The 13,621-nt window shown below is 39.7% G+C and overlaps 1 protein-coding gene across 3 annotated transcripts in view; it reads right to left on the bottom strand.

The window, feature by feature from the left end:
* LOC133485753 (inactive dipeptidyl peptidase 10) overlaps nucleotides 1-13,621 on the bottom strand; it is a 51,372-nt gene that overhangs the window by 17,255 nt on the left and 20,496 nt on the right. For all 3 annotated transcript variants that reach the window (XM_061789996.1, XM_061790004.1, XM_061790012.1), the window contains exons 6-12: nucleotides 8,243-8,295; nucleotides 7,691-7,772; nucleotides 5,786-5,906; nucleotides 5,533-5,687; nucleotides 3,626-3,723; nucleotides 1,163-1,286; nucleotides 526-567 (exon numbers count right to left, since the gene is read on the bottom strand). In XM_061789996.1, the coding sequence (XP_061645980.1) occupies nucleotides 526-567; nucleotides 1,163-1,286; nucleotides 3,626-3,723; nucleotides 5,533-5,687; nucleotides 5,786-5,906; nucleotides 7,691-7,772; nucleotides 8,243-8,295 (675 nt within the window). The remainder of the gene's footprint in view (nucleotides 1-525; nucleotides 568-1,162; nucleotides 1,287-3,625; nucleotides 3,724-5,532; nucleotides 5,688-5,785; nucleotides 5,907-7,690; nucleotides 7,773-8,242; nucleotides 8,296-13,621) is intronic.

Raw genomic sequence — 13,621 nt, 5'->3', positions numbered from 1 at the left:
GGGCCCATATTGTACCAAACCATTTTTTTCCTAGTATTTAGGACGTAATATTGGCTCTATAGAGCCTCAGTAAACATGTGAAATATGAATTAAACTCATCCAGCCATTCTTGAGTACCAGATGTTTTTCTGCCGAGAGGCCTGAAATCAGGTCAATTGAATTTCTCGAGCTTATCTACATCATGGCGAATATCTCCGCCTACTTCGCCGCTCCCGAGCCAGCGCAGCCAACATAACAAAGACGTGTGCTCTCACAAGTGGGTCTTCTACACGGAGGCAATCAATCAAAGGAAAGGGGGTGGTCTTAGCCAAAGATGGAGAAAACGGATACAAAACTGGGTCAAACAGAAGTAGCTGTCCGAGGGGTCTTTTCTGGACACTTTTATAGCAAAAACAAGGTTGTTTTTTTTTTTAAATAAAATGACACTTTTATACTAGGTCCATGTTAGAGAGTCACTCTATGGAGGTCTAAATAGCCAAAATATGGGACCTTTAATAGAGGAGAAAAAATAGCATTGCTGCATACCTGCAATTGGCTGTGCATAACATCCATTGTCGTCTTGTGTTTCTTTGGAGAGAAATACATCAGAAATGTTAGTGCGTTCAAAGTACACCACATACTGTATGTATGCATGATTTTATCGTGCAGTTTGTCAGGTCTGTGCTCTACAGAGTCACATTCTAGTTATACATATGGTAATTATAGCATTGCTAAAATCAACAAATGCACAATACTGTAAGGTACTAGAAATGTTTTTTTCCTTGTGACTAATTTTACCTGCAAAGCATGTAATATATGACAGAATGTTCTGTTTGGATAAATGAGTTTGTAAATCTTAATTTTATAGCTCTGTATATTACCCCTGTAGGCTAATGAATTTACAGAGAGTCGAGTGAGATCATGTGGGCTTGGTGCCTTGGCTGTGCAACACTGTGATAAACTTCCCTTCTCGTTAAGGATTTATGTAAATATTTCGCCACATTGCAGAAAATGTGTCTTCATGCTCCCAACGATATTGAATATCAATTAGGCTGGTAGACATTTAACAGTGTAAGGAAATCAATTCTGAATTTAAAAAAGGGATCGTAATAAAGGTGTGTGTAGAAGCAGGAAGCCCCATGGATGATTAAAGAGGGGCGACTGACTGGTGATGATCTCACACCTCTGAGCATGCGCCAGTGGTGGCCTCGCACACACAAAGTACTGATTGGTTCTGGGCGCGGTTCAGCCAACGAACCGCCAGGCGCGTGCGGCTGGTCCAGGTCACCATGGAAATGTATCCTTCTCTGTAGGGGACCACACAGGCGTATGTCATGGAATGAGACAGTTACATAATTACTTCCTCGAAGGACAAATTGCTAGAGGTGAGAGGTTTACACAAGAGGGCAAATGTACTGTATAGGCCATTGGAAAACATGCAGATCAGCATACAGGTGAGAATAGAGGATTTTAGGCTGGATTTCCACGACAGTTTTGAGTGCCCAATTTGATTATAGTGCCTACTATATAATTGTCTTCTTCCTATTCTTTTCCTGAGGGCATCTTCTTTTTTCCATGTTAGCCTATCTTCTGGATCCTCCTCTCAAACACCAACTGCCCTCATGTCTTCACTCACTACATCTATCACTGTGTTTACATTTACTGAACCCCTGAAACAACCCGCACACAAACACCCAAAATGCAGGTAACCAAATGTCAATGTTAGGCTTCAACAAAATGGAAGTCGGCACTAATGCCTAAATACTATAACAGAAATATTACATGTTACATACCATTTAGATGAGCCTAACTGAGTCTTCCCCCTATTGGTTTAACTGGAGGGACCCTCCACATTTCTCCACTGGCCACATTTTCCTTATTTAATTTATTGGTCTGTGAGGCGTGAACCTCAAATGTAACCTACGTATTTACCATCTATGCTCTCCCAAGATGTTTTTAAAAACAAACAAACAAACAAACAAAAACATGTCAACTACATTATTTTGTGTTGTTTCGGTAGAAGTGCGTGTCTATCACCGTTGACAGGGCTGGGCGAATAATTGACTTTATCGAGGATGATTTTTTTTTGTATCTTTTTTTCAGTGGCTTCTGTAGTTTGCTTCCATGCAAACCTGCACTGCTTAGACTAACAACATGTCTGCGATCAGAGAAGAGCTATTTTACTAAAGCGCAGTCAGTATTTGGCCACTATATTTAGTGACTTTTTAACCTGCTCGAGTGACTATTTTTCCAAAAAGTGCAAGTAATTTAATCACTGTAAGAAACGGTCAACATAAGTGGGATCATTTTCACATTGTTTTGAGTTTGAGAAAAAGGAGCCTGGTGCAGGGCAATCATGGCGTTGTGCCCATGAATATGTTGCAAGAGCAGTGATTGATCAACATGTTGGAAACTAAGTTCTGACCCATGGTACGTGCTTCCAAGCCACACTCCTGTACAACTCTACTTGAGAAAAAGCCATGAGAGAGCTAAATTGTTGAATATTTCAAATATTTATTTGTTAAAGATTGCGTTGTAACAAAGGGGACATTTTTCAAGGAGGAAGTGCTTATTTTCACACTGTAAAGACAGAAAAAAATATTTATTTATATTCTATTATTTCTGTGGAGCAACGTTGATGCAAGTCAATGCTGGGAAAAATCATGTTATCATTACCATTATCATTTGCTTTTTCTAAAAGTGAAGGCGGAAAAAATTGCTTAAAATCCGAAATCGTATTTTTGTGGGGAAAAACAATCTGGGATCTTACAGTATTTTAAGGCTATATCGCCCAGCCAAACTATACAGTATTTTAATACCGTCAAGCTCACATTGATGAAGTAGATCCAATCTGTCTGTTTACGCTGCCGTTGCATCAGCAGATTTAGGATTTATATCAGATTTTTATCCACGTTTAAAAGTGGCCTGATTACCAATCTGAGGATATCCGATTTCATGTGGGGTCGTGGTCAAGGCAACGGGTCATTGCCTTGACCCATTTCCGAATCGAGCCACTTGGGAGTTACAAATCTGAATTGTATCATTTGACCCATGCAGTGCAAACCTAGCCTAATGTTAACTTTATGACGGTATTATGAAAGGTCCACCACGTAAAAACGGCACCATTGTAATGTCTTGTGTCAACCTCCATGAACCAGGAAGGGGTCTTCTAACAAAAAAAAAAACATCAGTACAAATGTTTTCAATAGTTTTATGCTAATTTAGCTATTGGTGACAGTCTGTTGAGTGGCCTTTAGATTTAGTTTTTGGTGACAGAGGTATTGTTTTTAATCTAAGGTAAATTAGTTAGACAACTAGACAGCTGATTTTCATGAGAAAATTGTAGAGGGGAGGCACATGTGCCAATCAAGAAGTTAACAGATTTTGGTGAGGATTCAAATAAAGTTGCGGACACAAAATGTATTGTTATAATACTTTTCATTATTATGTTTTTACAGTCCACTTGCCCTGGGGCTAAGTGGCCGAGTGACGAACCAGATCCAGCAGCTGGAGCTACGCCCAAAGGAACTGAATGGAACAGAAGGCCTTGGATATCATGACAAAAATGTTTAAGATTGTGCAGCCTTGGCGGCGGTTCTACGCTTGGGATTTTATTTGATTTATTTTTTAAAAGGTGTTCTCCTACCTGGCTCTGACTGAGTCGGGGGGCGTCATCTCCAACGTGTGGGTTGGGCCATACAGGTTCACAACAAACAGGCTGACTGATGGGATTTTGGAGCCGGCCTGTGAGCGCAATCATTGACACATTTACTAACAACGTCATGTTATATTATAAAATGACATTGTAATGGACTATGCCCAGTGTTGTGAAGTAGATAATTACATTTATGTAATCCATTACATTACTGGGAGAAAATGTGTCATTAAATTACAGTTGCTTTTGAAAAAGCAAAAGCTCTTGATTTTTGCTTTTTCAAAAGCAACTGTAATTTAGTGACAGTTGCTTTTGAAAAAGCAACTGTCACTAAATTACAGTTGCTTTTAAATAAAAAGACTCATAGTTTACACTGTTGAACACATAAACGAACATTGTCTTTTGAACTTGTTCATCTTTATAATTTTGGACTTTTTATGGAACATTCACTTCTCTGGGTTGTCATATGAAGCGATATTGTTTACATTGTGCACATTTGTCATTAGGTCAACATGGTATGGTGGGTTTCCTTATGCTGTACACATCATTTTTTTATTATGTATTTGCATTTCATGTTTTGTCATCAGTTTATTATTTATGTAAAGAAAAAATATATAGTTGATTATGAAATAGTGATCTGTGGTTTTAATCCACTTTTTTAGTAGAAACATCCAAGTGTCCTGTTGATTAATTCATTCAAAATTAAGAGAAGTAATCAAATGTAATCAAATGTAATTAGTTATATTAATTTGAGAAAGTAAATGTAATAGTTACACCACTATTATATTTTCCACAGGGTAATTTGTAATTGTAGCCATTTGAAAAGTAATCTTACCAACACTGGTTATACAAATTACATTTGAATTACTTTCACCCAAAACAACTGTGTGTTGTGGGAGTGACTATGCAGTGGTAATGTGAGAAATTATCAAATTTCACTTAATTGGACCACTTCATTTTTTATTTATTCACTACAAATAATATATCTTTGTTCATCTATGTCAGTGATGTATAGTGGCAGGTGGAACAATTACATGACCTATGGCAGACAATACAATCAAACTGCACACACCTGTTTCCATTCATACAACATAAGAATAACTTTGTCTTGTGTTCAGATTTCACACTAAGTATATTTGTGAGAGACAATATCATATTTCAGTTTACAGTAGACACCTTTTTTCTCACACCTACAGATATATATGTATACAGTACTATATAAAATGTGAGTGTGAAAAGACAATTTGCATGAGTCGTGTGTATTTTGTGTAAGCTGTTTGTGATGCTAAATATGAGTGTGAATGCCACTTAAGGTTTTACATTTCTTGCACTGCAGTGTGATTCTATTCTAGTGTATTTTGTAAACCGGCACGGTGAAGGACTGGTTAGCACATCTGCCTCACAGTTGTGGGGACCGGGGTTCAAATCCCTGTGTGGAGTTTGCGTGTTCTCCTCGTGCCTGGGTTGGTTTTCTCTGGGCACTCCGGTTCTCTCCCACATCCCAAAAACATGCACGTTAATTTAAAACTCGAAATTGCACGTAGGTGTGAATGTGAGTGCGACTGGTTGTTTGTTTCTATGTGCCCTGCGATTGGCTGTCGACCAGTTCAGGGTGTACCCCGCCTCCTGCCCGAAGATAGCTGCGATAGGCTCCAGCACGCCCGCAACCTTAGTGAGGATAAGCGGTAAAGAAAATGGATGGATGGATGGATGTATCTTGTAAACACAAACTTGGTATTGCACCCCAATATAGGTTTTCTATTGTATTTTATTCTATACAGTGTGTGCCTTGGCTCAATGAAGGTTGGGAAGCACTGTTCTAGGGAGACCTGCTAGTGAATCATCAATGTATTTGTGTCTCAAAGGGAGTGGCTTGCAATATACAGTTTAAAAACCACCTTGGGATAGGGGAAGATCACATTGGAGGGGTATAGGCCTCCCAAAAATTTTGGTATTTCCACAAGGGGTGTGGCAGAGTTGTTGATGCTGAGGTAGGCCATCCGGGCGCCATCCATGGACCACCAATGGGCAGAGTAACACAAAAGCACCTCCTCTGTTTTGTTCAAAAAGATGTATACAAATAATACAAATAAAAATCTTTTTTAAGATTGGCATCTTGATTTTATGATGGCTGAAATGTGTAAATCTTACCCTCGTAAGTCCAATCTGAGAGCCCGTTCACCACCCTGTGCTCGTTGCCAGTGGATGTGAGACGCAGGGCTTGGCTGGTCACACTGGACTTGTAGTAGATGTCTCCGTCAAACACAAAGGCCTGGCAATGATACACACAAACCAAATCCTTTATATAAGACGGTATAGTTACAGGTTTTGCAGCTGGCTGCAGGAACAAAGGATAGAGTGCAACACCATCCAACAGGGAATTACTCACTTGCCAGCACACATTTGGTCGGCACAATAAAAACTGTTTTACTTGCCACGGTGAATCCGATGAGTTTACCTTGCACTACTCCATTCTAATAAAGCGGGCACTTTAATAACCTCAAGTTCATTGAATTATGACAAAAGTATGGTGCCCACAGTACATAATTATGTAACATTCATTGATGCATTGCAACACACGTAATAGATTCAGAACGTGCATAAGTGATCACGCATGTTTTATTTGGCTTTACTTTTACGGTGCAATTTATGATGTTAATGTATGTATATGATCGCTCTTTGCATCCATTGGTAAATATTCATTAGTAGATTGTTTCATTAGACCAGGTGTGGGTGAACCTTCGTGTTCAAGCGTCATGTTTTAAATTTAAAAATGGACAGATAGGTAGTGTCATTCGTAGATGATTGAATTAAGGAATTATTTAGTAAAAAGCATTAGCAAATGTTAAATGCATATAATTATTTTTTTAATTATCTAATAAATGATATAATAATCAAACACATTGTTTAATGAGATAAATGAATTTAAAAAATACATCAAAATGAATAAATACAATGAAATTTATTATAATCAAAATTTATTGCCATACCATATGTGTTGTTAAACTTCAGTTTACCTACATTTTATTAAAGTTATTTTAGTTCAGATATAACAATGGTTAACGTTTTACATGTTAAGAATGATAAAATGTTGAAAGAATGTTCATCACAGTCATTTAGACCGTATAAGTTCAGTATTACAACAGCTAACAATTTTTTTTCACTTACAGTACTTTTTTGGATTGTTAATATGTTACTTAAAGGGGCGACATTATGGAAAACTGAATGAATTGCTTGTGTAAAAAAGCAGGTTCTCTGTGCAACCATCAAGTGCAAAATTAAACAACCAAGTAAATCTTAACTTATCTTCCTATTTCAGAAAATATGGCAGAACCAATTTGAATTTCTGCCCTACTGTTACACAACAGTGGGAATAATTTACATATTAACCACCCTCACACCAAGTTTCTCTGGTAATGAACTGGCAGCTAGGCTAAATGGTTAAATTAGCCGGTGGCAGCTTCGTAAAAATTAAAGTAATTGCAGTCTATATAAACATCTCTTGCTCTGGAGGTAGTCTCAGAGTATTCAGAAGTCTCAATAATGCTATAAAAAGTCAGAACATTTGTTGCTCATCACTTTAAAATAATAATAATAATAATAATAAAAGTCATTAGCGGGGTCAGAAAGGTTTTGTGTCAGTCACTTGGCAAAACTGAGTAACCACTCACTTTCCTGCATCCCCTAGCTCCGCCCAAGTTGTTATGGTAACGAAAGACATACTCTGCCTTTACATGAGACAGGGCTGCCCCCCATTTTATTAGGAAACCTAGGAACTGTTTTAAAATTTTGGAAAAATGTGCACTGTCGCCTTTAAAAATTGTCTGTCTTGCTAGTGTCTTTGGCTGCATTTTACACAGCAGTCACATTGCCAGATATTCCATTCATATCAGACACGACTGAGGCCTGATTAGTTTGTTTTCTCATTTTTACTGCACGCAGCAATGACGCTTAGCCTAACTGGGTTACATGGAAGAAGAAAAAAACTCCGCCCATGCACTTTAGTTTAAGGGCAGGCTGAAGTGATGCATATGACAAATTCAGTGCCTGCCTCACCAGCTGGTTCCCCTGAGGCCCCCAAGAAGCGTACTGCAACCCAGCCTTCTCCTTCAATGGTGGCCTAAGCTCCAGCAGATCCCTGTAACACACAAAGCACCACACATAATACATCCATTGGGGACCAGTTTTCCTTTTTAAAAGACCTCCATCGTTCATCTGCACCCAGGCCTGGAAGATGCAGTTATGTCTGAGCAAGATGCAGAGAGGGGGAAACAAAGAGAGAGAATGTGATTGGTTCATGCAGGGGTGCAACATCTCCAATCCCTCTTTTGGCTTCACTGCCGTGGGACAAGCCTCCCCAATACCAGCAGGCGATGATCAGCTTCGCAGGTCCTCCTCAAGTCCTTTTCCGAACCAGATGATTGCCTGCCCCTTTTCACTCATATAATGCTGAAAATGATTCTCAGGCAGTGGAATCTGAGGAGAGAACACTAATGAATGAATGTATGTCTGACGCAAGCACGAGGCTCTGATCGGATGAGAGGAGTTGGTCAGTCTGCACGTCTGCCGGCATGCAGCCCATGCATTAGCATTCAGGGTTCCACCTACCCAGTGGCCACACTGTAGATAGCATAGGTGGCTGTGAAGGACTGAGAGAACACCTGAAAGAGGTAGAGCATATCATGCTTATGTAGGTCGGCTGCACATGCTCATTAACGTAGAAAAAATAGAAATCTGCCAACACCAGCTGTTAGTTCAGGGAAATGTAATTCATATTCTTCACAAAACCACAAGTGGAAAATATGTAATTCAAGTGTTAATTGTTTTTTCCCCATGTCATACTGATAACAGAGATATGACATAGCATGAAATTAGATTATTTAAAATATATATAAAAAGAAATTACATTATTTTTGTATTTTAAATTATAGGATTCAAAATGAGGCAGCACGGTGGCCGACTGGTTAGAGCGTCAGCCACACAGTTCTGAGGACCGGGGTTCAATCCCCGTCCCCGCATGTGTGGACTTTACATGTTTTCCCCTTCCTGCGTGGGTTTTCTCCGGGCACTCCGGTTTCCTCCCACATCCCAAAAAACATGCATGAATTGGAGACACTAAATTGCTCGTAGGTGTGAATGTGAGTGTGAATGGTTGTTTGTTTGTATGTGCCCTGCAATTGGCTGGCAACCAGTTCAGGGTGTACCCCGCCTCCTGCCCGATGACAGCTGGGATAGGCTCCAGTACGCCCGTGACCCTAGTGAGGAGAAGCGGCTCAGAAAATGAATGGATGGATGGATTAAAAATGATTGAATTAAAACATTCTATATAATTCTATTACATTTTTTGAAACTAAATAAAAATAAATGTATTGTTTTTAATGTTGTTTAATAATTGTTTTTTAAGGAAACCAAAACAAATAATTACAGTTTGCAAATGCGCAGAGGGACAAAGACTTTAATTTTTGGAGATATGCCCCGTGTCAGGAAAAAAAATATTTCACTGTTTGGCCATAATAAGCATCATAATGTCGTTACAGAAGCTTGCAAGCCTGAGAACACCATCCCAACTTTGAAATACGGGGGTGGCAGCATCATGTTGTGTGGTTGTTTTGCTAGAAGAACATGATGTGGAAATACTGAAGCAACATCTCAAGATGTAAACCAGGAAGTTAGAGCTTGGGTGCAAATGGGTCTTCCAAATGAACAATGACAATGACAATGCTGGATAGGCTCCAGCACGTCCGCGACCCAAGTGAGGAGAAGCGGCTCATAAAATGGATGGATGGATATACAGTATGTTAACTTCTGACTTTGAACAAAGTTACAAACAATGCAAAACTGTATTTAAAAAAATGGTCTCATTATTTTTTAGCAAATAGAAATAATTTTGGCAATCCTAATTGACTTAAAACAGGAAAGGTTTAGTCTGATTTCATGTCAGACAGACATAAACGTATTTTTATATATTGTCTATGTAAACATCTAGTTTCAAATGTTTATATTGGGGGAGGGGCAACTAATGCCTGGCTGACTAGCCACTGTTTTAGCCGTGCCTAAAAAAATCAGGAAAAGTGAAATGGTGAAAAACACTTCAACACTATGGGCCCTATTTTCGTGACTGGTGTGAATCCGGCGCAGCGTGCGGGACATCTGTCCACCACGGGCATGTTAGACCGGTTACGGTAATTTCGTAGACCTGCGCTGCCCAGCAGATCAGAGAGTGGGCGGGCTGCGCCAATATGGGTGTTTACAGCAGTTCATTCGCCGCCAATCAAACTGGGTCCTCTCATTCAAATGTGGCACAATGAGAGACAACGCCGGCATCTCTTTTACGGAAGAGGACGATACGTATATTCGTAGCAATCCGCACGTGCGTGGAGCCTTGTCATCGCTCTTGGCAACAGATGATGTGAGGGGGTACCCTTATTAAATACAGAATGAGCTGGTGATAACCGCTGGCGACCTAATGTCCATGGATATGTCAGTATCTGTCTGCCTGTGCACCAATAAAATTCACCAAAATCGCATAAGACCAGCTGCGCCGGCAGTTTGAGGTGGTCTGAGCAGGTCTAAGTTTAGACTGACTTTCTGCCACCAAACTGTCAGACCGCCAGCCGCATCTCCAAGGAGACAGTCTTGCTGCGTCGGAGTGCCCAGCTTGGCGCAGACCAGTCTGCCAAAATGGCAAAAATGCACACCGAGCCTTGCGCTTGCATGAAAATCTGATACTGCCAGAATTAACGCCCTGTCACAAATGCGCTGTTTACAAAAACACAGCCTTATATCGCCACAACTGAGTTCTAGATAGTTCTCAGACTTTGACATTTTCAGCAATTACCTTAAAACATGTATACTGTATGTCTACTGTATTTCGAAACAAAGCTCTAATTTCACTTAACAGGGTCATTAAATTAAAATTCCAAGAACAAAAGATTAAAATAATAATCATACCTATACTTTTGTTTAATTGTCACTTGTTGTTTTGTAATGAGGTTGTTTGGTTTGAAAACAAGAAAGAATAAAAGACGATTGAGGCTTATTAGGTGAAGTTTCATCCCTATTACATCATGACAGAACTCAGGTTTGAACATTGCATCACAGGAGAACTCTGAGGTACAATTGAGGAAATAAAGAGGTATACATTAAAGGAAGAAAAGTTCTTCATCGTTCACGTTGCAGTTAACAACCTTCACAGTGAGCTCTATGGTGGCTGGCTATTGTAACACAAGCATCAGCAGTTCCTAGAATAATTGAATTAACACACTGAAGAAGACTAATTACCAATGTTAATGGTGTGTGTGTGTGTGTTGACTGCAATTGATCGCAGCATCACCTAATGAATTCAAGGTGATACATTGATTCTTACCATTCTGTTGTTGTTTTTTTCACAAGAGGCTAAAAGGAGGCAATTTGGCCACTGGCCTTTGAAAGCCTTCTGGAAAACAAGTTAAATGTCACATCCTCTACAAAGTACACAAGGGATATTGGATTCGTCCCTTTGTTGTTAGTTGGCAAGTGTTAATTGATGCAGGGTTAAGGCTGCAGGGATAAAGGTAGGTAAATTCTGCAGCTTGTGAAAGGTTAAAATAATTGAGCTGACATGTCCAATTCCAAGCATGAGGTGGTATGGCCATACATTAAGATCAAACGCTTCAGAAACCCGATGCTGACAAGACAGTGCACTGAGAAACAGCCACGTCTACTGCATTCTCAAGTCCAAATCTTTCAGGAAACAGTTCAAATATGGATGTGCTCTTGCATTGGGTGGGGACCTGTGTGAACTTGCCAGATACCATGAAATATTAGATCCATTGCATTTATTCCTTGTTCCAACCTTGAGGTTAACATGGTTACTGTAAATAGACATGTAACTGTCCTGTGTTCCAGTTTCTAGACCCAAAAGGCCATTATTATTATTATTATTATTCTTATTATTATTTTTAACTGCGTGTGTTTGTGTGCCCATGTATGTATCTGTGTGGGTGAGTGCGAGGGAGGGAATTGATTTTAACCATGTCAAGCACTTTGAGAGGCAGATCATTATATGAAAAGTGCTCTGTAAATAAAGTTTGATTGAGTGAGTGATTGATTGATATACCCAGCGGTCTGGTCGTCATGCCAACATATAGCTTTAAGAGAGATTGTTTTGACTTACATAAACTTAATATGCATCACACTGCCTTAATATAGTACATGAAGCTTTAATACTTCACCCAGGCATATAAAACTGTATAAATGGTTGCCTGTATATTAGAGCGGGGTCTCACGCTGGCAAAGAGCCACTGTTTGGCACACTGTTACAAAAGCATTTGATATGTTTGCTTTGTTCCTAAAATAAAGAGAACAAAAGACAAACTTTCTGTTCCGAATAACTATTTCTCCATATTGGAAATTCCACTACAGTAAGAAAATATTTAGGACTAAATTATAATACATGGAAATGTGGATTTTATTAAGGCCTAAGCACTAGGATGTACAAAGGCCCTCTTCGAATCACTGTTTGTGATCATTTATTATTAATTACATTATTATTAATTCAAAATGGTTGAAATCTCACCAATTTATTTAGTCAAATTCAGCTTGGTGTAAATGTATGAATTTTAGGGGTCCCAAGCACAAGCTGCCAAAAACTCCGCCTTGACAATTAAGGAAAAAAAATAGCCCCTGACACGATTTTTACAGATCGACAAGAAATTCATTGGACAGGTCTATCAATACAAGAAGCACAAGAAAGTCACAAGGACCTATTCCATAAGATTAACAGGAAGTCTGCCATTTTGGCTTGAAGCAGTTATTTTGGGTGAACTCCAAGGCTCATACTTCGACAAACTCCTACGAGGGAGTTTTGCTAAATAAGCCCTAATTGCAAACAAGTATGTTAGACTGTTGGACAGCACTCAATTGCAAAGGTTTTTTTTTTTTTGTCAGTGTTTGTTGATCACTTCGAATATTAGCCATGAAGATTGGGTGTGGAGGCTCGTTCATTGCTGCTTGCTGTTTTAATTGTTTTTACATTTACCACTTGTAAGGCAACCAGAAATGTTAAAATGATTTCTATTTCCGTTATTTGCTACAGGCTGCGATTGAGTGGAAACCAGTCCAGGGTGTACTCCACCTCTCGCCCAAAGTCAGCTGGTATAGGCTCCAGCTCATGTGACCCGAACAAGGATGAGCGCTATGAAAAAAGGATGGAGGATGAATTCATCCAGGTAAAGTTGACAATTACCCACTCACCTCTCCCCCCCCCCCAAAAAAAAACCCACAGACCATCCTAGAATAAATTGTGTTATAAATCAGATGTTCCACTTTACAGTCATATGATAAAAAGCTTGACTGTGGCTGTTCTGTGTATTTTTATAAGCTTTGTATTCTTCAAAAAATCCACACATAAAATCGTATGCTTCTTATGACTGGCCAGGTGGTGTTCAACCCAGTGATAAATCAGTCCAGTGGTCCGAGACCTCTTCATGATTACTGTTAAATCCAGTCCAGTGCAGCGCTGTTCCTGACCTCACACAGAAGCTGAGTGACTGCAAGGGAATAAACACTCCACGGTTCAGTTGAACTAGATTGGAAAATAAAAAAAGCCAGGGGGCGGGGTCAGGCATGTATTATGACCCACGACCAGGGGAGGCAGCGTTGTCGAGCTGAAAGTTGTTAGTGGCTGCATATTAAGGGTGGATGTTTCTGTGTGATGAGCGGTCAATATGAAGAATTGTCAATTGTAGCCATTAATTGTCCACATTTCGATGCTTGCCAACACCCAGCTATAGTATATCCATGCTGCAAAAGCTGGAGATGGTGGCACTCTTACAGTTGGAGATTCAGCCATTTTGTACCGCTTATCGTGTTCATCGCCATGGGTGAGCTGGAGATTCTCAGCAGACTTTCGGTGAGAGGCTGGGTACACATTGGACTGGTCGCCAGACAATCACAGCGCACATATTCACAAACAACCATTCACACTCACATTCACACCACTGGGCT

This window comes from Phyllopteryx taeniolatus, chromosome 1 (assembly GCF_024500385.1).
Source record: "Phyllopteryx taeniolatus isolate TA_2022b chromosome 1, UOR_Ptae_1.2, whole genome shotgun sequence".
NCBI lineage: Eukaryota > Metazoa > Chordata > Actinopteri > Syngnathiformes > Syngnathidae > Phyllopteryx > Phyllopteryx taeniolatus.
This window is presented reverse-complemented; position numbering and strand designations above follow the sequence as displayed.